Genomic DNA, 26146 nt, shown 5'->3' with positions numbered 1-26146 from the left:
GATTTACATACACGTATGAAATGTTATTTCATTAGAAAGAACGCCACTAAGATGATAACGTCACACTTTTTGGCTAAGAATGCTATTACAATAAATACCGTATACAAAGGTCCATTTATCAAGTATACAAAAAAGTTGGAGTGTCCAGCACCAGCATGCAGTACTCTTGTTTTTAGCTCGACTATTCGAAGAATAGTCTAGCTATTCTACTCACCCTGGCGTTGGCGTCGGTGTCGGTGTCGGTGTCGGCGTCACACCTTGGTTAAGTTTTTACATGCAAGTACATACAGCCATCAATTAAAGGCATATAGCTTTGAAACTTATTTTTTATTTATCTAGGTCAATTACCAACCTCACTGGGTCAAGTCCCATAACTCTGACATGTTTTTTGAGCAAATTATGCCCCCTTTTAGACTTAGAAAATTTTGGTTAAAGTTTTACATGCAAGTTATTATCTCCAAAACTAATGCAGATTTTGGGGTTAAAAAACTTCACATGGTGTCTTCGGGTTATAAAACTAGTTGACCAGCAAGTCCCATAACTATGCTCTTCTTTTTTGGCCAGATTATGCCCCCTTTTGGACTTAGAAATTCTGGTTAAAGTTTTAGGGTGCAAGTACATACAGCTATTACAAAAGCATATAGATTTGAAATTTATTTTTCTTTTTCTAAATCAATTACCAACCTCACTGGGTCAAGTCTCATAACTCTTGCATGTATTTTGGGCAAATTATGCCCCCTTTTGGTCTTTGAAAATTCTGGTTAAAGTTTTACATGCAAGTTTCTATCTCCAAAACTAATGCAGATATTGAATTGAAACTTCACATGTGTCTTCGGGGTTATAAAACTAGTTGATAGCAGCAAGTCCCATAACTGATATGCATTTTGGTCAAATTATTCCCCCTTTTGAACTTAAAACTCTTTTGATATTTAACCTTTTTGGGTAATATTTTCCTGCTTCTGGGACAATATTTCGAATAGTCGAGCTTGGCTGTCTTACGGAGAGCTCTTGTTAGAATTATGGTCTTTCTTGGACTTAGAGAAACCACTTAATGAGTAATCAAAATGACTTTGCTTCGATTTAAACTTTTCAATCAAGATAATTTATATCAAGCACTGACACTAGTCGAGTACGCTCTCTGCGGGCATGACTGTTTCTTTTTTCTTTTAAAGTATTATTCAACAAACTGTATATGGCTTAGTCATTGATCTTTCGAATATTTTGTATCAATTAAGAAACGAAAAAGACACTTTGAACACTGATAAATGCCTATGCTTAAAAACACCTAAGACTAAGATTCTGTTTTACATCAAAACGGTCTTTAGAATCAAACAGTTACTAATGTATGAACATCTAGGGCCTACTCTGAATACACAGAACAATTATCTAGAGGGACCCTGGTCTGTCAGATTCCAGTGGGCGGTGTGCATGCTTGTAAGAATGTTCACTTTTTATGAAACACTAAAAAAACTTTAATTCTGTAATTTTGGACATCCTAGTAGATTGGACCCATGCCACCCCCCACTCTTGGGTGTTTAAAATTTGCAATCAAATGTTCATGTTTTACTCTTGTGCCGAAAAACGCCTTCCATGTCGACCAGTACGGACGACACAGCCACTTTCAGTTTGAGGGTTTTACTTAGATCATGGCAAATGACTAGAATTAAAACATAGATAATTTAATTCAGATATCTCTCAAAAATCTTGTTTTAAATTTTGGGCGTCATTATTCAAAATGACGTATCATAGTGTGTCAATGTATTAATGCCATAATGTAAACATAAAGCATAAAATTAATTCATAGTACAGCTACTGCGCCCTATTGTAATTCATAGAATAGGCTTCAATTATAAAACTTAAATATTTTAAAATGACTGTGCACAGTGAAGATACATGAAAGTTTGGTCTACATATTGATAAAAATGACTTTAGTCCACTGTCGGATCATTAAAAGTCGTGAAAATCCCCGTTTTTTATAAATTCCACCTGCTCATATTTTACGCATTTTTATTTTTGTGAACCACCGACTCGGACGTAGACAAAACCTTCGCCGACGGCCGGGTTTTTCCGGGCAAAGGGTATTTTTTGAAACTGCATACAACGGTGACCGATCTGTTAAAGTGAGTAAAATCCTACCTGTATGACGAAAATATGAGACATTTTAACACTAATTAACCATTTACAACGAGAAAATTAAGGGGCGGTAGGCAAATACATGTTTTTTAGTGAATATTCCTGAATTTTTAGAAAAAACTACAAATGAAAAAAAATTTTGGAACATTCCCATGAAAGCGTGTTCATTGTAGGTCATCCTCGGCAATTTCCAATAACAAAGCTTTAATAATGAAAAAACTGCGAAGGAAAACATTACCTTGACTGGTGAAAACTACCGCAAAAAGCGCCCTGCTCGCACGTAATTATACCACCGGTCAACGCTTACGTTGAGACTCGGTGGTATTGAAATATATCAAATTATAGTCTCCAAAGTATTGCTGTTTTGAAGAACCTAGGAAATTTCATGCATGATTTCAGTTTCAATGCGATTAGCCTGTTTCCTCATTTCTCTGAAAGCTTGTATACTTGAATTTCTTCTGCTTGAAAGAGTGTTCTCGGAAAATCAGAAAGAAAAACCAGCTTCGTGCTTATATAATTATTAAAAAAGCAATGGGCTTGCTGTGAACAACATTTCATTATCAGCTCTCACTTTAATGTTATAACACTTTAGAGCCATGTCTACTGTTGACTTGTGCTGTGCACAAAAAAGTTGTCTGATGTTTGAATTCTGCTGTATGAGCATTGTTGTTTTTTTCATCCTGTCTATGTCGGATTCTCTTATGTGAATAATGTTTAAGCCATGTCAGTATGTAATTATGCCTTCTAAGGAAGCGTTCAATATTGTCAAGGTCCTATTTCAGAGTTGTTCAAATAGTTATGCTTGGCCTCTTTAAGGGGCCGCCATAGCTAAAATAAGAAAAAGTTTTAAACAAATTTTCACAGACTACTTGATGGATCTTTACCAAACTTGGTTGGTAGCATTTCTCAGATTTATGCAAATGATACACCACTTGTCCTCTTTTAAAGGCTGCCAGAAATTTAAATAGAAAAACCTAACCACTTCTTCTCATGAACCACTTGATGGATCTTCACTAAACTTGGTCTGTAGCATCCTTTTATAGATCTCTATTACATTTGTTTAGGTGATTCTGCTTGGACCATTTTAAGGATTAAATTAGACAAAAACGTTTTAATACCTTTTTTTAGAAATGCCTGATGGCTCCATAGAGAAGATAGTAAAAGGGTGCATATGAACATTTATAGTGTATGTCACTTGAAATTTAGTATACATTTTTCAGGAGAGAAGAGTGTAAAAGGAGTAATATCAAGTTTAGTGAGTGAATATCACATGAAATTAACCTTATATTTTTCAGGAAATTGAGCTCAGTAGAGAAGAATGTCACTAAAGGGGTTGTGTCAGTTGCATTGAGTTGATGTCACATGTTTTACATTTTATTTTTCAGGAGATTGCACTCCATAGGGAGGATAGTAATAAAAGAGGTCGTCTCAACAGTAGTGAGTTTATATCACTGTTCAAAGAAATGTCAACCAGACCAGAGATTTACTTTTTATTAGTCAGGTTGGTGGAAAACTTGTGTAATATCAATATTTTTCGCCTTGGTATATTACAGAGATAAGCTCGAAAACTATTTCAAAAACTATTGTGGCAAAGATGTCAAGGTTGTTTCCTTTATTCCACTTGGCCTGCATGGCTGCTAGTTTGCTCTGCACCTGCAGCAGTAGGGTGTTAGGTCGAGCATCCACAGAAGTTTCTGGCTCTCTGTCTTGAGCAGTTTTATCTAGTGTTCACTAAACTTTGGCATAATGTCAAGTTTCATAACCAGCTGGTTTCTCAAAGTTTCTGGAGTAAAACTCTTGAGTTACTCAAAGCTGTTTACAAATGACAGTATTTTCTCTTTCCCATTTGGGTCACAGTATTTATGGGCATTATATGTTGGTCAACTTCAGTAACCATTTGATTGGAGATAGGGCCATTTAATTACTAAACGTGTGAAAATTGACTGTCCACTCCAAAACGTAAAATTGAGTAGTTCTTACTAATTGTTCACCAAACTTGGTCAGATTAGTCATGGTCATATTATCTAGGACAAGGTCAGAACCAGTCATTTTCTTGAGTTACTGCCCTTGAATTAGATTTATCCAACCAGACAGTTTTTTGAGTTATGGTCCTTGAATTAGTCAAATTAGAGAAAATTGACAACTTTCCTGTTGAATAAGTAGAGTATTTTATTAGTCAAATGTAATTTGCTGTGATGGGTAATTATAATTGTTACAGTTTACCACTCTTGATTTAGACCCATCAGTATTTTTTTGTTCCATAAGGCTTTCAATTTTATGTTAAAAAAACAAATGAACAGCTGTCTAAATGGATGATATGTGCAGTAACATGGTCAGAAAAGGCTATTTTTAATACTGTACATGAATGTTTGCAGTTAGAGCCATAAAGGGAGGTAACCCAAAAAAGCAAACCTTTGACAAATTTAATAGAAATGAGAGCTCGTAGAACACGAAATACTGACATCTGCAAAACAATATACCCCTCCTTCTTCGTAGGGGGGCATAAAAAGTTATCAAAAATAGGATTTAACAACATATTAATAGATTTTGTATTCATGGTGGAGAATATGGCAGCCACATTCAAATTAAGGCATTATGAGCCTTTAAGACTCCTATAAATCTGAAAAATCATTAAAGAATTATCATGAGATGTATAAAGATTTTTTCTGCTATTTCAGATATGCAAGCAATGCTGATTACTTGTCAACAGATGATTTGTTACTGTTTTTAGAGGCAGAACAAGGGGTAAGACAGTAACCCTTTCATAAAAAGACTTGTTGCATTTTACATTTGCAGATTTTAGATCCTATGAAATCAACTGACAGCAGTTTTCGGTATTCTTCTGACTCTGTTTAAGACTCTCTCTAGGATGCTTCATTATAACACTACTGGAATTGACCAATGACAGTGTAACAGTCAGTGTCTGGTCCTGAAACTCTATTTTTTTTAGCTCACCTGTCACAAAGTGACAAGGTGAGCTTTTGTGATCGCGCGGTGTCTGTCGTCCGTCGTGCGTCCATGTGTCCGTGCGTCCGTAAACTTTTGCTTGTGACCACTCTAGAGGTCACATGTTTCATGGGATCTTTATGAAAGTTGGTCAGAATGTTCATCTTGATGATATCTAGGTCAAGTTCGAAACTGGGTCACGTGCCGTCAAAAACTAGGTCAGTAGGTCTAAAAATAGAAAAACCTTGTGACCTCTCTAGAGGCCATATATTTCATAAGATCTTCATGAAAATTGGTCAGAATGTTCACCTTGATGATATCTAGTTCAAGTTCAAAACTGGGTCACTGGGTTCAAAACTGGGTTTCATAGGTCTAAAAATAGAAAAACCTTGTGACCTCTCTAGAGGCCATATTTTTCATGAATCTTCATGAATATTGGTCAGAATGTTTACCTTGATGTTTATCTGGGTCAAGTTCGAAACTGGGTCACGTAGGGTCAAAAACTAGGTCAGTAGGTTTTAAAATAAAAAAAACCTTGTGACCCTCTAGAGGCCATATTTCTCAATGGATCTTCATGAAAATTGGTCAGAATGTTCACCTTGTGAATATCTAGGTCAAGTTCAAAACTGGGTCACGTGGGGTTAAAAACTAGGTCATAGATCTAAAAATAGGAAAACCTATGACCTCTCTAGAGGCCAAATTTTTCATGAGATCTTCATGAATATTGGTCAAATGTTCATCTTAAATGATATCTAGGTCAAGTTCGAAACTGGGCCCTGTGGGGTTTAAAAAAACTAGGTCAGAAAGATCTAAAAATAGAAAACCTTGTGACCTCTCTAGGGGCCCAAATATTTCTCAACGGATCTTCATAAAAAATGGTCAGAATGTTCACCTTGATGATATCTAGGTCAAGTTGAAACGGGGGTCACGTGCGGTCAAAAACTAGGTCATGGGTCTAAAAATAGGAAAACCCTGTGACCTCTCTAGAGGCGATATTTTTCAATGGATCTTCATGAAAATTGGTCAGAAAGTTTATCTTGAGATATCAGGTCAAATTCGAAACTGGGTCACGTGGGTTAAAACTGGTCAGTAGATCAAAAAATAGAAAAACCTTGTGACCTCTCTAGAGGCCATATTTTTCATGAGATCTTCATGTTATTGGTCAAATGTTCATGTTGATGATATTAAAGTCAATTTCCCGAAACTGGGTCACGTGTGGTTAAAAACTGGGTTTTAGTAGGTCTAAAAATAGAAAAACCTTATGACCTCTCTAGAGGCCAAAATTTTTCCATGAGATCTCATGAATTTTGGGTCAGAATGTTCACCTTAATGATATCAAAGTCAGGTTTTTTAACTGGGTCATGTGCGGTCAAAACTTAGGTCAGTAGGTTGAAAAATAAAAAAAACCTTGTGACCTCTCTAGAGGCCATATTTTTCCACGAGATCTTCATGAAAATTGGTGAGAATGTTCACCTTGATGATATCTAGGTCAAGTTTAAAAGTGGGTCACGTGCCTTCAAAAACTAGGCCATTAGGTCAAATAATAGAAAAACCTTGTGACCTTTCTAGAGGCCATATTTTTCAATGGATCTTCATGAAAATTGGTCAGAATTTTTTATCTTGATGATATCTAGGTCACATGTGCTCAAAAACTAGGTCACTGTGTCAAATAATAGAAATAATGACGTCATACTCAGTTCAACACTGGGTCATGTGGGGATAGGTGAGCGATTCAGGACCATCATGGTCCTCTTGTTTAATTCTCTGACATGCACCTTTAAACAAAAGTTACTTATCTCTAGTTGTTATTATGCAGGACACAATTGATTCTGCCCTTTGCAAGCAGTTTAGATCATGATCAGCCTGCACATCCATGCAGTCTGATCAAGATCTGCACTGGTCGCCATTCAGTCAGTATCTTTTTGATAAGAACCCCTTTAGACAGTTAATGGCACTGTCCGAGTTTAAAGATGCACAAGTTCTTTATAGAAATTTAGCATGGTAAGGGTTAAGTGATCATTTTGATGAGGTTGAAAACTATTTTTACCACTTTGCTTTTTAAAAAATAATCATAAAAATTATGCCTGAAATTTTGGGCAGAGATTTGAAGCTGTCTGAGGTTTTTTAAACGCAGCGCCCATCTAAATTCTCTCAGATATAGAAATTATCTATAATTATTATTGACCCAAAAGAAATAATATGAATTTATATCTGAAGCATATTAAGAGCTTCAGTGATAAAAACTGATATGAAATGGTAAAGTGATGTGCACACTCCTACTCACTCAGACAGATAAAAATTGCCCACTCGTACAGAAACTCTTCAAATTGTATGCTAGACAGTCTTAAACTCCTTTTATATTTTAAAAAATGTTGTTCAGTGTCACAGCCAGTTCTTTAGTAAACAATCTTATTTTCAGCTCGACTTTTAGAAAAAAAGGTAGAGCTATTGCACTCATCCCATAACTCTGATTTGAATTTTGAGAGAGTTATGCCCCTTTTTAACTTAGAATTTTTTGTTAAAGTTTTATAAAGTTTTTACTGGCAAAGCTCTAATTCAGAGTCAAGCACTGAGAAAAGTTTAGCGTGCTGTCTTACGGACATCTCTTATTAATTGTCCTTTTAGTTGCAAAAAGGAACCAATCTAGTATGTCCAGATTTTAAATATTGAACCAGCATGAGCAGCCATTGAACAAACTGTCCAGTGCAGGTTTATTAACAAATCTTTCAGACTACCAGTGTCAAAGGTTAGAAAAATCAAAATTTTGAGGACCAGTCGCAGATTGCTGCCTGATGTTTGGTCAGCTGAGAAACCAGCAGCAGCTTGAGAGTGGTCTCCAAACTGAGTTTTATAGAGTAGGACGTGAATTACGTAATTTAGATCTACTGAGAGTTTATATTGGTACAAATTGAATGACATATGAGCTGTGCCATGGGAAAACCAACATAGTGGGTGTGCGACCAGCATGGATCCAGACCAGCCTGCGCATCCGCGCAGTCTGGTCAGGATCCATGCTGTTCGCTTTTAAAGCCTATTGGAACTGGAGAAACTGTTAGCGAACAGCATGGATCCTGACCAGACTGCGCGGATGCGCAGGCTGGTCTGGATTATGCTGGTCGCACACCCACTATGTTGGTTTTCCCATGGCACGGCTCATATATTTCAACTTTACTGCAGTTACTGTAGAAAAAAGACATCATTAAACCTAACAAATCCATTAGCAAAGACTTGTAAATCATTCTAGACACATTTTGCTTACTTCAATCACTCAGTTCCCTATTAATCATTAGGTTTTATTGCCTGTTCAAATGTGATAAATAAAACTAGTGTCAGATAAACAGTTTTATCTGCAAATAAATTAAATATTTTGCATGAGACTTATGCTGTGAGCTGTATGCTGAGAATGTTGTCTGAATGGGACAATAACAAAATACTGTGCATTCACTATAACTCGTAGAAAACTAGTTTGAATAGTCTAGCTATTCTACTCACCTTGGCGTCAGCGTCAGTGTCACACCTTGGTTAAAATTTTGCATGCAAATATGTATAGCTATCTTTTAAAGGCATATAGCTTTGAAACTTATTAGTCCCGTACTGGTTGAAAACCAGTTTCGGGGACTATAGGAATGCACTTTTCCGTCATTCCGTCCGTCCGTCCGTCTGTCCGTCCGTCCGCAATTTCGTGTCCGGTCCATAACTCTGTCATCCATGAAGGGATTTTAATATTACTTGGCACAAATCATGATGAGACGACGCTTCATGCGCAAAACCCGGATCCCTAGCTCAAAGGTCAAGGTCACAATTGGAGGTCAAAGGTCAACAGGGCTTTTTTCCTGTCCGGTCCACAACTCTCCCATCCTGGAAGGGATTTTAGTATTACTTGGCACAAATGTTCCCCATGATGAGATGATGTGTCGTGCGCAATCCCGGACCCCTAGCTCAAAGGTCAAGGTCACAATTGGAGGTCAAGGTCAACAGGGCTTTTTTTTCCCGTCCAGTCCATAACTCTCCCATCCATGAAGAGATTTTTATATTACTTTGGGACAAATGTTCCCCATGAGGAGACGACGTGTCATGCGCAAAAACCCGGACCCCTAGCTTAAAGGTCAAGGCCCCCAATTGGAGGTCAAAGGTCAACAAGGCTTTTTTTCCCGTCCGGTCCATAACTCTCCCATCTATGAAGGGAATTTTAATATTACTTGGCAGAAATGTACCTCATAATAAGACGATGTGTCATGCACAACTTTTAGACCCCTAGCTCAAAGGTCAAGGTCACACTAGCAGTCAAATGTTAACATAGCATGAACAGGGTCTGTTTCGTGTCCCGGTCCTAACTCTGACATTCCATTAAGGGATTTTAATATCACTTTGCACAAGTGTTCCCCATGATGAGACGCTGTGCATGCGCAAATCCTGGACCCCTAGCTCAAAGGTCAAGGTCACAATTGGGGGGCAAGGTCACAGAGTTTTTTTCCTGTCCCGTCCATAAATGTGCCATCCATGAAGGGGTTTTTAATATTACTTGGGACAAATGTTTCCCAGATGAATGATGTGTCATGCGCAACACCCCCGTACCCCAGCTTAAAGGTCAAGGTCACATTTGGATCAAAGGGCAAGAGGATTTTTTCCTGTCCGGTCTATAACTTTGTCATGCAAAGCAGGATTTAGATAAACAGTTGGCACAAATATTCCCCTGGATGAGACAACATGTCATGCACAAGAACCAGGTCCCTAGGTCTAAGGTCAAGGTCATATTTAGAGGTCAAAGGTCAAATTCAAGAATGACTTTGTATGGAACATTTCTTCTTCATGCATGGAGGGATTTTGATGTAACTTAGAACAAATGTTCACCACCATGAGGCACCCCTTTTTTTTAGAATTACGTCCCTTTGTTGTTACTATAAATAGAAATTTTTTTGTAACTTTTTATTACTGGCGGTAGAGAAAAAACGAGACCACTTTTCTGTGGTTACAGCATACATGTTACATCCAATTTTTTAGGGTATGTTGACCTATCTCTACCTGGTAAAGAGTTTTCGTGTGGACTTATATTATATAGATTTTTTTTTTTTTTTTTTTTTTTTTTTTTTTTTAAAGATTAATTTCCTTTTGTTGTTACTATAAATAACTTACATGATAACATTTTATAATCAGCCAAAAAAATTCAATATGAAACACTGTGGGTTTTTAAAAATATGCACATTTTAATCCAAGGGGTTTGGTTATAACATATTTTATAAAGTATACAATATTGTTTATACATCATTGACAGATATCGTTCATTATTTAACTGCAGTAGAGAAAATTAGGTGCCTTCCAGTAGGGACTTTGTATGCATGGCAATACTTCATTCACTTGTTTTTAGCTCACCTGTCACAAAGTGACAAGGTGAGCTTTTGTGATCGCGCGGTGTCCGTCGTCCGTCCGTGCGTCCGTCCGTCCGTAAACTTTTGCTTGTGACCACTCTAGAGGTCACATTTTTCATGGGATCTTTATGAAAATTGGTCAGAATGTTCATCTTGATGATATCTAGGTCAAGTTAGAAACTGGGTCACGTGCGGTCAAAAACTAGGTCAGTAGGTCTAAAAATAGAAAAACCTTGTGACCACTCTAGAGGTAACATTTTTCATGGGATCTTCATGAAAGTTAATCAGAATGTTCATCTTGATGATATCTAGGTCAAGTTCGAAACTGGGTCACGTGCGGTCAAAAACTAGGTCAGTAGGTCTAAAAATAGAAAAACCTTGTGACCACTCTAGAGGTCACATTTTTCATGGGATCTTTATGAAAGTTGGTCAGAATGTTCATGTTGATGATATCTAGGTCAAATTCGAAACTGGGTCGCGTGCCTTCAAAAACTAGGTCAGTAGGTCTAAAAATAGAAAAACCTTGTGACCTCTTTAGAGGCCATATATTTCACAAGATCTTCATGAAAATTAATCAGAACGTTCACCTTGATGATATCTAGGTCAAGTTCGAAACTCGGTCACGTGCCATCAAAAACTAAGTCAGTAGGTCAAATAATAGAAAAACCTTGTGACCTCTCTAAAGGCCATATTTTTCATGGGATCTGTATGAAAGTTGGTCTGAATGTTCATCTTGATGATATCTAGGCAAGTTCGAAACTCGGTCACGTGCCATCAAAACTAGTCAGTAGGTCAAATAATAGAAAAACCTTGTGACCACTCTAAGGTCACATTTTTTTCATGGGGTCTTCATGAAAGTTAATCAGAAAGTTCATCTTGATGATATCAAGGTCAATTTCGAAACTGGGTCACGTGCCTCAAAAACTAGGTCAGTAGGTCTAAAAATAGAAAAACCTTGTGACCTCTCTAGAGGCCATATATTTCATAAGATCTTCATGAAAATTGGTCAGAACGTTCACCTTGATGATATCTAGGTCCCAAATTTGAAAATGGGGGCACGTGCCATCAAAACTAGGTCAGTAGGTCAAATAATAGAAAAACCTTGTGACCTCCTAAAGGCCCCTATTTTTTTATGGATCTGTATAAAGTTGGTCTGAATGTTCATCTTGATGATATCTAGGTCAAGTTCGAAACTGGGTCGCGTGCTGTCAAAAAATAGGTCATAGGTCTAAAATAGAAAAACCTTGTGACCTCTCTAGAGGCCAATTATTTCATGACATCTTCATGAAAAATTTGGGCAGAACGTTCACCTTGATGATATCTAGGTCAAGTTCGAAAGTGGGTCAAGTGCCATCAAAAACTAAGTCAGTAGGTCAAATAATAGAAAAACCTTGTGACCTCTTTTAAAAGGGCCATATTTTTCATTGGATCTGTATGAAAATTGGTCTGAATGTTCATCTTGATGATATCTAGGTCAAGTTCGAAACAGGGTCCCTGTGCGGTCAAAAACTAGGTCAGTAGGTCTAAAAATAGAAAAACCCCTTGTGGACCTCTCTAGAGGCCATACTTGTGAATAGATCTCCATAAAAATTGGTCAGAATGTTCACCTTGATGATATGTAGGTCAAGTTTGAAACTGGGTCACGTGCCATAAAAACCTCGAAACTGTGTCATGTGCGGTCAAAAACTAGGCCAGTAGGTATAAAAATAGAAAAACCTTGTGACCTCTCTAGAGGCCATATTTTTCATGAGATCTTCATGAAAATTAGTGAGAATGTTCACCTTGATGATATCTAGGTAAAATTAAAAAAAGGGTCACGTACTTCTAAAACTAGGTAATAGGTCAAATAATAGAAAAAACCTAGAGACCATATTTTTCAATGGATCTTCCCTGAAATTGGTCAGAATTTTTATCTTGATAAAAATCTAGGGCAAGTTCAAAACTTTGGGGCACATGAGCTCAAAACTAGTCACTATATCAAAAAATAGAAAAACGACGTCATACTCAAACTGGGTCATGTGGGAAGAGGTGAGTGATTCAGGACCATCATGGTCCTCTTGTTTTCTTTTTCTAGGTAAATTACAAACCTCACTGGGTCAAGTCCCAGAGCTCTGACATGTATTTTGGCCAAATAATGCCTGGCCTTTTGGACTTAGAAAATCCTGGTTAAAGTTTTGTGTGCAAGTACATGCAGCTATTATTTAATAGCTTTGAAACTTACTTTTTCTTTTTCTAGGTCAATCACAAACCTCACTTTGTCAAGACTTGGAAAATCCTGGTTAAAGTTTTGAGTGCAAATACAAATAGCTATTATTTAAAGGCATATAGCTTTGAAACTTATTGTTTGTTTTTCTAGGTCAATAACCAACTTCACAGGCTGAAGTCCCATAGCTGTGACTTGTATTTTGGGCAAGTTATGCCCCCTTTTGTACTTAGAAAATCCTGGTTAAAGTTTTTCATGCAAGTTACTATCTCCAAAACTAATGCAGATATTGAATTGAAACTTCACATATAATGTCTTCAGGGTTATAAAACTAGGTGATAGCATCAAGTCTCATAACTCTGACTTTGTGGTGCCCTGTGCTTCCGAGAAATCTACCCTTACCTATTATCTTCTGAATTTTGGCTAAAGTATGTCTCCTTTTGTACTTTGAAAATGCTGGTTAAAGTTTTGCATGTAAGTTACTATCTCCAGAACTAATGCAGATACTGGATTGAAACTCTATAAATATTTTAATATTTATGGTAATATTCCTGCTTCTGGGACAACAATTCGAATAGTCGAGCATTGGCTGTCTTACGGACAGCTCTTGTTGTCTGTGTGATGCTGACACCAATTTCATAATGTAATTCCAACAAACAAATAAAATTCTCAGTTATTTCTTTTTAAAATTTTGAAATCCATGTTGAAAGAGTCCCTGCAATGTCACTTTACCATCATGCTTGAAAATCATGTCACTAAGATGTTACCGTCATGTCAGAAAGACATGTCCATGAAATGTAGTCATCACTACGATGATACCATCATGTCAGAAAGACATATCCATGAAATGTAATCATCATGCTTGAAAATCATGTCACTACGATGATACCGTCATGTCAAAAAGACATGTACATGAAATGTAATCATCATGCTTGAAAATCATGTCACTACGATGAAACCGTCATGTCAGAAAGACATGTCCATGAAATGTAATCATCATGCTTGAAAATCATGCCACTACGATGATACCGTCATGTCAGAAAGACATGTCCATGAAATGTAATCATCATGCTTGAAAATCATGCCACTACGATGATACCGTCATGTCAGAAAGACATGTCCATGAAATGTAATCATCATGCTTGAAAATCATGTCCCTACGATGTAACGGTTGTGCCAGAAAGACATGTCCATGATATATAATAATCATGTCAGAAAGTCGTGTCCCTATGATGTTACAGTTACGTAGTGGAAAGTCGCATCCTTGTTGTGTTACAGTCACATTTGCTTACTCATGTCCCACTGAATGTTACCATCTTTGCGGAAACCATGAAATTTATGCCTACGAAATTAAAAAACAGTATTGTTACAGTGGCTTGAAGTTACTTGTCAATTACATTTCTGTATAAGGAACCATAAAGCAAAGCTCTTACATTACAGAAATGAGCCGTGCCATGGGAAAACCAACATAGTGGGTGTGCGACCAGCATGCATCCGCGCAGTCTGGTCAGGCTCCATGCTGGTCCCTTTTAAAGCCTATTGGAATTGGAGAAACTGTTAGCAAACAGCATGGATCCTGACCAGACTGCGCGGATGCGCAGGCTGGTCTGGATCCATGCTCGTCGCACACCCACTATGTTGGTTTTCCCATGGCACGGCTCATATATTTTCACAGCTGCCTGTTCTACTTAGAGAATCACTTGCAAAGAATATTGAATATGATGGTTGCTAATTCCCCAGTTGTACATTCTATTGTGCTATATTATTTCTATTTTGGGGTTAATAAAATTTTCTCTGCTAAAATTGCCTTCAAGTAAATTGCATAGGAAAAAAAAAATTGATACTGGAATAGAATATCTGAAGTGAAATACTGCGCTTTTGTCATCATGATATTATGTGCTTTTCCTTATCATTTCAAAATCGCATGATCGAAGCATGACTTGTATGAATAGAGCTGAAGACACTTCATTAGCATTGAAATATAATTGCTATATAAATCAGGTATGATATAATCTAATAGCTAATGTTATTTGCAGTATTCAGTGATTTTGATTATAACTGAATCCCAACCAAACAGCTCAGTTTGGTAGAACACATGACAAAAAACATTTGATTGTTTAAGAGAAGACGTTTGTCTGAATTAAGAGAACAATATGTCTGAAATAAGGAGGACGTATGCTTAATAAGGAAGACGTTTGTCTAATTAAGAGAAGACGTATCAAATTAAGAGAAGACAATATGTCGAAATAAGAGAGACATATGTCTGAAATAAGAGAAGACAATATGTCTGAAATAAGAGAGACAGTTTGTCTAAATAAGAGGACAGTATGTCAAATTAAGGGACAGTATTCTGAAAAAAAGGGAAAACAATAGTCTGAAATAGAGAGACAATATGGGCTAAATTGCGAGAAACGTATATCTAATTAAGGAGACATATGTCTAAATTAGAGAAGCAGTATGTCTAAATTAAGAGAAGACAAAATGTCTGAAATAAGAGAAGACAAAAAGGTCTAAATTAAATTAAATTGTTTTTTTTTGAATACAGGCATGTCCAGCTAACTTAGTTTAGCTCTGTTTGAATATACAGTGGGATTCTTTAACCTTTACCCTGCTAAATTTCTAGAATGGACTGGTCTATCAGTCAATTTAGGCAGTACCATTCATTATTCAAAGGGTTATCACCTGAAAATTTGCTGATTGAATAGTGAACAATGCAGACCAAGATAAGCTGGCACGGATGTGCAGGTTGATATTGGTCTGCACTGGTCACAAACGCCAGTTGAATAGCACCAGTACACACAAAGTCCCCTCTCCTGGGAAGAACCAATGCTGGCTTGTGAGATAGGTGGGAGACACTTGAGAGCATCTCAGAAATTTCAGTACATGTACTTGGATTGGGCTTCAAACTCTGGACCTCTGGATAGACAGTCAAACATGTTACCACTAGTCCTCTGGGGTGTGTAGGATCAAAGGCTTGTTCACTGTACCTTTCTCAGGAGCAAAGACAATATTTTCATTTTGAAGAAAAATGGTTTTCCTATTTTGATAAATTGAAAAATGACATTTGAGAAAAAATTAACTTGAAGAGAACCTAAAATAGATATCAATTTTTCCAGGGAAGAAATGAGGGCATTGGTTCACAGTAGGTTAATGACTTTGTTGTATGTTTTCCAGATGCAAAGAGTTACGAAGGAAAAGTGTTTAGAAGTGATCAACAAATTTGAACCAACCAAAGAAGGGAAACGAAAAGGAAGATTAGGGATAGATGGTATGTTATAATCAATTTAGTCGTTTTTCAGCATTTCACATACCAAGTAATTGTTTTAGTTTAAATTTATACAAATGCATTTTAGCTATTACAGAGTCCACTCTCTAGAAAAGCAAGTTCCATGTCGTTTTCATGAAGCCTAGCTCAGCTTCTAAAACAGAAGAGTAGTAAGTACTTTAGTCAGTGTGCAGTGGTCTGGTTGTGTGAGTGTTTGACTGCTCAAACCTTAGGTCATTGGTTCTAACTCCATTAGTGTCATCACCACAACTTCATATAATGACACTGGTTTTCCACACAGCGGAATGAAATGTGACTCAGGTAAGTTATAAGTGTTCATCACAACCAAGCTAATATAAATTAGAATGAACTAATAGTCAAAGTGGACTTCTTAATCAGTAAGAGATCACTTTAAGATTGTATTGTAAGGAAATGAGATACTGCTATATGCCATTAGACGTTTTGGCCCCTAGACCTGCTCTTTATCAGATATCTATCTGTTTTTTCTGTGGGGCTTGTTTCCTTTAAACGAAAGATGTCTCCTATAGATTAGAAAATTTCTTTGGTTATCATACAGAAATTTTCTTCTTTTGTACTGTATTAAATCAGAAATTTTCGCAAAAGATTTGCTTTCATCATATTTGCTAACTACGTTTTCCCTAAAATGAGTTTTTGCAACATCATTCTTGCTGCTCTTAGTAGCCATATATTTCTCATGTATTTGGAATATTTCATTGATATTTTACTGCAAGAACCGATTCCAATTTTGAATGTAGTAAGTTTTAGCTGCTTGAAAATATAATTAGTATTATTTTACAGACATACAGTTTTTAAAAACTCTTAACTTGCTGAATAACATCTTATATCCATGTTGACCGATAGAGAGATCAGTTTTAAAGTGATGTGTAGGTACAGGCTATGTCGAAGTGTAACAGTTTTCTTGTTTGGGCTTTTTAGAAGAAAATTATTTACACTTTAGAATACTGCTTGTAACTATGAGCTTAACCATCACATCTCTTGATCTCAGTGTGCCTTTTCACAAGCCTTTCTCAGACTTGAATTCATTCTACCAGTTTTCTGTTGATCCCTTAAAATTCAAAGGTCTGATTTTGACAAAATTTCTATGTTGGATCAGGGATCCGGACATTTGCCCCCCAATGAAAAAGTGGACTGCTGGACATTTTCCCCCCAGTTGAAATGGTAGATAGGACATTTGCCCCCCAGTGCTTATTTCTGAAACGGACATTTGCCCCCCCCACCCACTAATAGTTTTGTCCCCCAGTGATTTTTTGGGAACTTGATACAAGACATTTGTCATATTTTAGTTTGTTTTGTTTTTTTCATTTTTATTTGTTTACGCTGTGCTGCGTAGTTATGACTGTTTCCAGTCTAACTAATCAATCGTAGGCCCAGCGAGATTCGAATTTTGAGACCCGTTGCCAGATACAGGTCGGCGCCTGGATCGATTCTAAAGAATTAGATTCATATGATATAATTAAAAAGGGGCCTTAATTCAAGGCCCGGGTGTTAGTTTTGGAACATGTCTGGGTCTTGGCTGTAGTATTTATTCTTATTGTAATGTTTTTAAATGTTATACCCCCTAAATTGTGTCTAAATTTCTAAAATAATAAATAGATTATGAAATATATATTAAAATTTAATAAATTTTGTCATCCAGGGTAAGAGCCGCGATTACCTTACTTACACGCCTGAAACGCCTGAGAAAAACTGCCACTGACCATGAACTACATCTGTACTCTTAAGCTTTATTTTATTAATATTAAAACTTTAAAAACTTTAAAACTTTAAAAACACATCTAAAACATAGCCTTTATATACGTCCGATTGTTGACAGTACACAGGTTATTTATAGATTACACGCCACGCCTACTGCATAAATGTGTCATATCGATAAATATGCTTATTTTATATTCTCGTAAACATTCAATGTACTTCACCGATACCGTTTTACTATATTTGTAAATTGCTGCCATTTTGTCATTTTTTTAATGTTTTTCAGTTCTGTTTTTTGCACTTTATAGCCCAAAGTCTAAATTTAATGATTATATCGGTATTACTTACTTTACATATTGCATATAAAAGATATTTACGATCGGGCTGTATGAAATTTTGCGGTTGTTTTTATCAAAATTCGACCGTTTCTATGTGATTTTGCTTATTTTAATGACATTATCTTCCTAAAAATGCTCTAGCAATATAGCTATATGTGTTCTTTAGCGATTCTGCAAATTTGAAGGTAAACTATGTATTAGTAAGTGTTTTACACGCGAATCCTGTGTACCCGTCGCCTAAATTATGGGTAAGAATTTTTACTTAAAATTTACCTGTTTACCTGTTGTTTGTTTACCGTTGTGTGTCGACGTCTGTATGTTTCCAGATCATCATCACTACTGGATTTTCCTATGGAAAATGATTGGAGAATCCGGGTATATGTCATATTTTAGGGGACAATGGCTTTGTTTTATACAATTTTGTAGTAGATAATTGCCAAATTAACAAGTTTGAGTGTTAAAAACATTGCACTAATTAAGAAATTATAACACTGTTATGAGCACTATTATTACTGAATAACAGGCTATTATTTACCTTAACACCTGAAAGTAATTAACATATTTATCAAATTATTATCAATAAAACACTTTTTTTTTTTTACTAAAAATTGCCTTTTAGAGTATTTTTGATAATAAAAAAAACCAAAAATACATTTAATATCTGGCTTTGGGAAAAAAATATTAGGGGGCAAATGTCCATTCCAAAAAAAAAAAGGGGGGAAAATGTCCACCCTGCATTTCAACGGGGGGGCAATTCCGCATTCATTTTTTTCATTGGGGGCAAATGCCTGGGGAAAAATGTCCTACAATCTTTTGGATCAGTTGAAAATCTCCCTTTAAACGAAAAAAGGGGATAGAGAAAATGAAAAATTGTAGTTCTTGTAATTGTTTCTTAATCGTTTTTGTGAAATTTTTGACCCAAACACTGTGAAAGCTTTTTTTTTGGGAAATTTGTATTTATTTCATTCTATTAAAAAAGAAAAAAAAATTGACAAATTTTTAGAGGGACTTGCCTCAAGATTAATGCTGGTTCTGTTGATTGAGAAAGCATGTTTTTTCAGTATTTGGAAAATAAAAAGAGGGAAAATGCCAGAGTTCGGGGCAATTTTTTGAGCCGGCCAAAAAAAAAACCAAAAGGGGCTTTGCGACCACAGGGGATCCGACCAGCCTCCATCCGCACATCGGGTCAGGATCCATGCTGTCGCTTTCAAACCTATTGCTTTGAGAACTTTTAATAGACTACCTAACCACGGTGTCACGTCACACCGGGTTTAAAGTTTTTCGACCATCCACATTTTTGCAAAACCTTTTGACATTTTTTGAAACTTTCAAACTTGTGTCCCATCACCATGTCCTTTTTTTAGGAAGAATACATTACCCCATCAACATTTTGTCTAATTTATCCCCTATTAACTTATAAATCTTGGTTAAATTTTTCAAACCCGTTCATTTTTAGCTCACCTTTCACAAAGTGACAAGGGGAGCTTTTTTTATTGCGCGCTCCGTCGTCCCCCGTCCTGCTAAACCTTTCCTTTGACATCTCTAGGTCCAGTTTTTCCCTGGGTCTTTATGAAAAAGGGTCAGAATGTTCACCTTGGTAAATTCTAGGTCAAGTTCAAAATGGGTCCACGTCAAAAACAGTCAGTAAGGGGCTAAAAAAAAAAAAACCTTTTGACCCTCTAAGGGCCCTATATTTCCAAGATTTCAGAAAAGGTCAGAACGTCCCTTTATGAATCTAGGTCAAGTTTTAAAAATGGGCCCACCACAAAAACTAGGTCATAGGGCAAAAATAAAAAAAACCTTGTACCTCCTAAAGGCCAAAATTTTTAGGGATCTTATGAAATTGGTCTGAATTTCACTTAGATACTAGGACAGGTTTTAAACTGGGGCACGTACGGGCAAAAAAAGGGCAGTAGGGCTAAAAATAGAAAAACCTTTTGACCCCTCTAGAGCCTATATTTCAGATCTTCGAAAAATTTATCTGAAGTCACCTTGTTATATCTAGGTCAAGTTCCCAAAAGGGGCCTCCACAAAAAATGGTCAAAGGTCAAAATTAAAAAAAAAACCTTTTGCCCTCTCTAGAGGGCCCAATTTTTCATGGGATCTTATAAGTTTTCTGAATGTTCATCTTTATGATTCTAGGGCTTTGAAAATGGTCAACTGCATCAAAAACTAGGGCATGCTTGAAAAAGAAAAAACCTTGGCCCCCTCTAAGGGCCTACCCTTAAATGGGTCTTCATGAAAATTGGGCAAATGTTCACCTTGATGAATCTAGGGCAAGTTTAAAAATGGGGTCACTCCCTTAAAAAAAATCTAGGCGTAGTCAAATAATAAAAAAAAAACCTTGTGAACTCTCTAAAAGGCCATACCTTCCATGGGGTAAAGTATGAAAGTTTTTCTGAATGTTCATTTGATGAAATCTAGGCAATTTGAAACTGGTCACGTCCCTTTAAAAAAACTAGGTCAGTATCAAAAATTAAAAAAAAACCTTTGAAACCTCTAAGCCCTACTTTCCAGGGATATTTGAAAAATTGGTCTGAAGGATCTTCAAAAAATTGGGCAAATTCCCTTTATGTTCTAGGTCAAAATTTAAACTGGTCACGTCCCTTAAAAATCAGTCATAGGCAAATAATAAAAAAAAAACTTGTGAACTCTCTAGAGGGCCCAAATTTTTCCCTGGGGAAGTATAAAAGTTTGTCAATTTCATCTTGATGAACTTGGCCCAAATTTGAAACTGGGGCCCAAATGCAGCAAAAAATAGGTCGTAGGGCTAAAAAATTTAAAAAAACTTTTGACCTCTCTAGAGGCCCTATTTTTCAAAAGGTCTTTATGAAAAATTATCTTTTTTCACCTTGATGATTCTAGTCAGTTTCGAAATGGGCACGTGCGGCCCAAAAAAATAGGCCAGTAGGGATAAAAATAAAAAACCCGTGACCTCTCTAGAGGCCTATTTTTCATGAATATTGAAATTAGTGAGAATGTTCACCTTTGATATCTAGGTAAAGGGTTTAAACAGGGTCACAACTCGAAACTAGAAACAATAGGTAAAAAAAATAAAAAACCTTGTGACTCTGTAAACCCTTTTTCAATGATCTTCATGAAAAATTGGGCAGAATTTTATCTTATAAAATCTAGGCAAGTTTAAAACTGGGGCACAGGCTCAAAAAAATGGGCACTATGTCAAATAATAAAAAAAAAAACGACGTCATCCAAAACTGGTCATTGGGGAAAGGGGAGGATTTAGGGCCACTGGGCCTCTTTGTTTGGTAAAATGTTTGATATATGCTTTGAAACTTTATCACTTGTTTATTTTAACAGCCTATCTGGACCAAAGTAATAACTCTGCAAATATTTTGGGAAAATTTTGCCCTTTTTGGCTTGGGGCTTTGTTCATTTTTCACAAAAGTCCATATTTTAAAATCTAAAATGTTTTTACAATGACATTGAAACTTTAAAACATATTTACTATCTAGCCCAAAGACCAAACTAGGACAAGGATTTTGGCTCAGTTATGGTCCTTTTTTGAAATAGAAATTATTTGATAATAATAATAAGTTACACATTGCCATATAGTGCAAGACTTATCCAGTTCCACAAATATAGGTACATTGTTTGTCTTATCTATTTTCCTTCTTTTCTCTGAAAATCTCTTGTTATATTTTGACCCCATACTTGCATAAATTCTCCAAATAATTGAGGGTGCTGTCAACAGACAGCTCTTGTTCAACGTATTTTACAGAATTTACACGTGTCTTAATTAATATTGCCTTTAACTCACTTAATCAGAATACTTTTACTTTATTATGTCTCCCACCACACAGTGGTGTGGGGGACATATTGATTTATTCCAGTCTGTGTGTGTGTGTGTGTGTCTGTCTGTCTGTCTGTCTGTCTGTCTGTCACAAAGCTTGTCTGCACTCTAAGTCGAACATTTCTCATCGGATCTTCACCAAACTTGAACAAAATGTGTTTGACCATAAGACCCCGGCCAGGCTCAATAACTAGCCAAATCTGCTTAGGCACTTTTGAATTATGGCCCTTGAATTACTGATTGGATCCATTGGTCTTGACCATCCAGAGAAACAAGTCATTTTTCATTGGGCAGCACTGTAACAAAGCTTGTCTGCATTCTAAGTCGAACATTTCTCATTGGATCTTCACCAAACTTGAACAAAATGTGTTTGACCATAAGACCTTGGCCAAGTTCGATAACTAGCCAAATCCGCTTAGGCACTTCTGAATTATTCCCTTGAATTACTGATTGGATCCATTCGCCTAGACCATCCAGAGAAACTAGTTATTTTTCATTGGGCAGTTGTGGGAGACATGTGCTTTTCTCAAAAGCATCTCTAGTTTTTAGCTCACCTGAGCAATGCTCAGGTGAGTTTTTCTGATCACTCAATGTCCGGCGTCCGTCGTCTGTCTGTCTGTCGTCTGTCGTCTGTCAACATTTAGCTTGTGTATGCGATAGAGGCTGTATTTTTCAATTAATCTTCATGAATTTTGGTCAGAATGATAACCTTGATGAAATCTAGGCCGAGTTCGAAAATGGGTCATCTCGGGTCAAAAACTAGGTCACTAGGTCAAATCAAAGAAAAACCTTGTGTATGCGATAGAGGCTGTATTTTTCAATTGATCTTCATGAATATTGGTCAGAATGATAACCTTGATGAAATCTAGGCCGAGTTCGAAAATGGGTCATCCCGGGTCAGAAACTAGGTCACTAGGTCAAATCAAAGAAAAACCTTGTGTATGCGATAGAGGCTGTATTTTTCAATTGATCTTCATGAATATTGGTCAGAATGATAATCTTGATGAAATCTAGGCCGAGTTCGAAAATGGGTCACTCGGTTCAAAAACTAGGTCACTAGGTCAAATCAAAGAAAAACCTTGTGTATGCGATAGAGGCGGTATTTTTCAATTGATCTTCATGAATTTTGGTCAGAATGATAACCTTGATGAAATCTAGGCCGAGTTCGAAAATGGATCATCTCGGTTCAAAAACTAGGTCACTAGGTCAAATCAAAGAAAAACCTTGTGTATGCGATAGAGGCGGTATTTTTCAATTGATCTTCATGAATTTTGGTCAGAATGATATCCTTGATGAAATCTAGGCCGAGTTTGAAAATGGGTCATCTCGGTCAAAAACTAGGTCACTAGGTCAAATCAAGGAAAAACCTTGTGTATGCAATAGAGGCTGTATTTTTCAACTGATCTTCATGATATTTAGCCAGAATGATTACCTTGATAAAATCTAGGCCGAGTTCGAAAATGGGTCATCTGGGATCAAAAACTAGGTCACTAGGTCAAATCGAAGAAAAACATTGTGTATGCAATAGAGGATGTAGTTTTCAATTGATCTTCATGAAATTTGTCAGAGTGATTGCCTTGATGAAATCTAGGTCGAGTTTGAATATGGGTTATCTGAGGTCAAAAACTAGGTCACTAGATCAAATTAAAAAAAATCATGTGTATGCGATAGAGACTGTTTTTTTCAATTGATTTTTATGAAATTTGGTCAGGATGATTGCCTTAATGAAATCTAGGTCGAATTTGAATATGGGTCATCTGAGGTCAAAAACTAGGTCACTTGGTCAAATCAAAGAAAAAACTTGTGTATGTGATAGAGGCTGTATTTTTCAATTGATCTTCATGAATTTTGGTCAGAATGATTGCCTTGATAAAATCTAGGTCGAGTTTGAACATTTGGTCATCTAGGGTCAAAAACTAGGTCATATCTAAGAAAATGCTTGTTTTATCGCAAGAGACCAATTTTTTGGTCCAATCTTAATGAAAATTGGTCAGAATATTAATTTTTGTTTCCATGAAATCACTAGGTCAGACATGTTTTACACTGTTATGGTGTGTTTCTTAGGTGAGCGACCTAGGGCCATCTTGGCCCTCTTGTTATTACGTCTCCCACCACACAGTGGTTTTGGAGACATATTGATTTACTCCTGTCTGCATGTGTGTGTGTGTGTGCCTGTCTGTCACTAATCTTGTTCGCACTCAAAGTTGAATATTTCTCATCCGATTTTCACCAAACTTGAACAAAATGTGTTTGCCAATAAGTTCTCAGCCAAGTTCGATATCTAGCCAGATTGGCTCAGGCACTTCGGAATTATGGCCTTTGAAACTTGTTCTGATAAGGCAGTTGAGGTCTTGGTGCATGGTTGACTCATATACTACTATTCAGATGATTAGGCAGTTTTGGGAGACATGCGCTTTTCTCAAAAGCAGCTCTAGTTTCTTTGTTAGTTTATACTAATTTATTTTAGCTGGATTGTGATGAAAGCTTCAAGCTTATTTGAACCACTCTTGAGTCCGCTTCCTGGAAAAACCAGTACTGGTGTCATATGAGACATGGTCCTGATCCCTGTGGGGTTCAAACTGACCCTCGTATTATGCGGCTGAAACCCATGGCAAGTTGCTGTCTAAAGTTAAAAATTATGACGAGTGTGTTTTATTTTCAGGTTTTACAGATTACCTGTTGTCTGAAGAATGTGATATATTTGATTCTGACCATAACATCGTATGCCAAGATATGAAGCAACCTCTTTGTCATTATTTTATTGCAAGCTCACATAATACGTAAGTAACTGGCTAAAAATTACTTTTACTGTATTTTTGCATTGATATTATTTATTAGAGCACTCACTATTACAACTTTGACATATTTTGACACAGTCCAGTATTGGAGATTTTATTATCTCCCATCGAAGTCCGTCCGTGCATCCGTCTATCTGATATTTAAAATGTTTATCCTTCAAAACATATTTTAGCTAGAATAACCAAACCTCTCATTGTTTTTGATTATCACATGGTCTTTGCTTACATATAGGATTATCCCCCTTTACCCAGTAAAAGCAGAATTTCCCCCTTGTTTGATAAAACAAATTGAAAACACTTATAATTCAAAAAGTATTTAATCTAGAATCACTAAACCTCAAAAAATTATTCATTAGTTATATTATCCCCCTTAACTCTGTAAAAGCAGAGTTTTTCCCCTTGATTTTGTAGAACAAAATAAGGATTTTTTTTACTGCAACCAAGTAACCTATTGATGGATCTTCATGAAACTTTACAAAAAATGTAGATCACTATAGGGTGGTGATGGGAACGCAACTTTTATCAGGATCACTTTTGTAACCAGAGTTATTGCCCTTTATTGTTGTACGATCATAAGAAAGTAATCCTTTGATGGATCTTCATGAAACTAAACACAAAAATTGATCACAATTAGGCAGTGGCCCATGCATATCTTTCAATAGGTTCTGAGATGTCAGAAGTCTTCCAAATTGACATTCAGATTTTATTTTGGGTGTATTATGTCATTTGTAATTCCTTAATGGAAAATTTCAATTTTGCTCAGGCTAAAGAACAAATTGATATCATTTTTGGTATAATTATAAGTTTACATTTATATGTAATAAAAGGTGATTGGCATTGTACTTGGAAATACGCACTTGCTCCATGGAATAATATTGCACTCTGAAAATCCCGCAGAACTCGTGCATATTACTTGATACAGATCTTGGATCGTATAATTATTGAATGGTTTTGAAAAATTTGTTTCTTTCAAAATGTTCTTTGTTTAAAAAATATGTTTTTGTTATTTTTTCAGGTATTTATTAGAAGATCAACTGAAAGGTCCATCGAGTGTGGATGCATATATCCGGGTACTGAGGACAGGATGCAGATGTGTAGAGTGTAAGCACTATTGAATATTGTGAATGTTTTTACCATAATGTGCCGCACCATTAGAAAACCAACATAGTGCATTTGCCACCAGCATAGATCCAGACCAGCCTGCGCATCTGTGCAGTCTGGTCAGGATCCATGCTGTTCACTTTCAAAGCCTATTGGAATTAGAGAAACTGTTAGTGAACAGCATGGATCCTGACCAGACTGTGCAGATGTGCAGGCTGGTCTGGATCCATGCTGGTCGCAAATGCACTATGTTGGTTTTCTCATGGTGCAGCTGATATGTCTGCCTCCTAGAAAAATGACAATACATGAAATTTATAACCTGGACTTACAAACTGGGTTACAAAATAATTTAAGTGGAAATGTTATACCGCCTCTTAAGATGCATGTTGAAATATTAATGAGCATTCAGTCAATATTGAATGAAGTAGATCTGTGATGAGAGATCTCCTGC

The 26146-nt window shown here is 36.4% G+C and overlaps 1 protein-coding gene across 1 annotated transcript in view; it reads left to right on the top strand.

Annotated features, from left to right (window-relative positions):
- The window catches only part of LOC123536068 (inactive phospholipase C-like protein 2), a 217652-nt gene that overhangs the window by 106850 nt on the left and 84656 nt on the right, over positions 1-26146 (top strand). Inside the window, exons 6-10 of the mRNA XM_045318863.2 lie at positions 3519-3634; positions 4812-4878; positions 15823-15916; positions 24459-24576; positions 25610-25695. Coding sequence (XP_045174798.2) covers positions 3519-3634; positions 4812-4878; positions 15823-15916; positions 24459-24576; positions 25610-25695 — 481 coding nt within the window. The remainder of the gene's footprint in view (positions 1-3518; positions 3635-4811; positions 4879-15822; positions 15917-24458; positions 24577-25609; positions 25696-26146) is intronic.

The sequence above is a fragment of the Mercenaria mercenaria genome, chromosome 17 (genome assembly GCF_021730395.1).
Source record: "Mercenaria mercenaria strain notata chromosome 17, MADL_Memer_1, whole genome shotgun sequence".
In the NCBI taxonomy this organism is placed as follows: domain Eukaryota; kingdom Metazoa; phylum Mollusca; class Bivalvia; order Venerida; family Veneridae; genus Mercenaria; species Mercenaria mercenaria.
The sequence above is the reverse complement of the archived record's forward strand: the minus strand, read 5'-3'. Positions and strand labels throughout refer to the sequence as shown.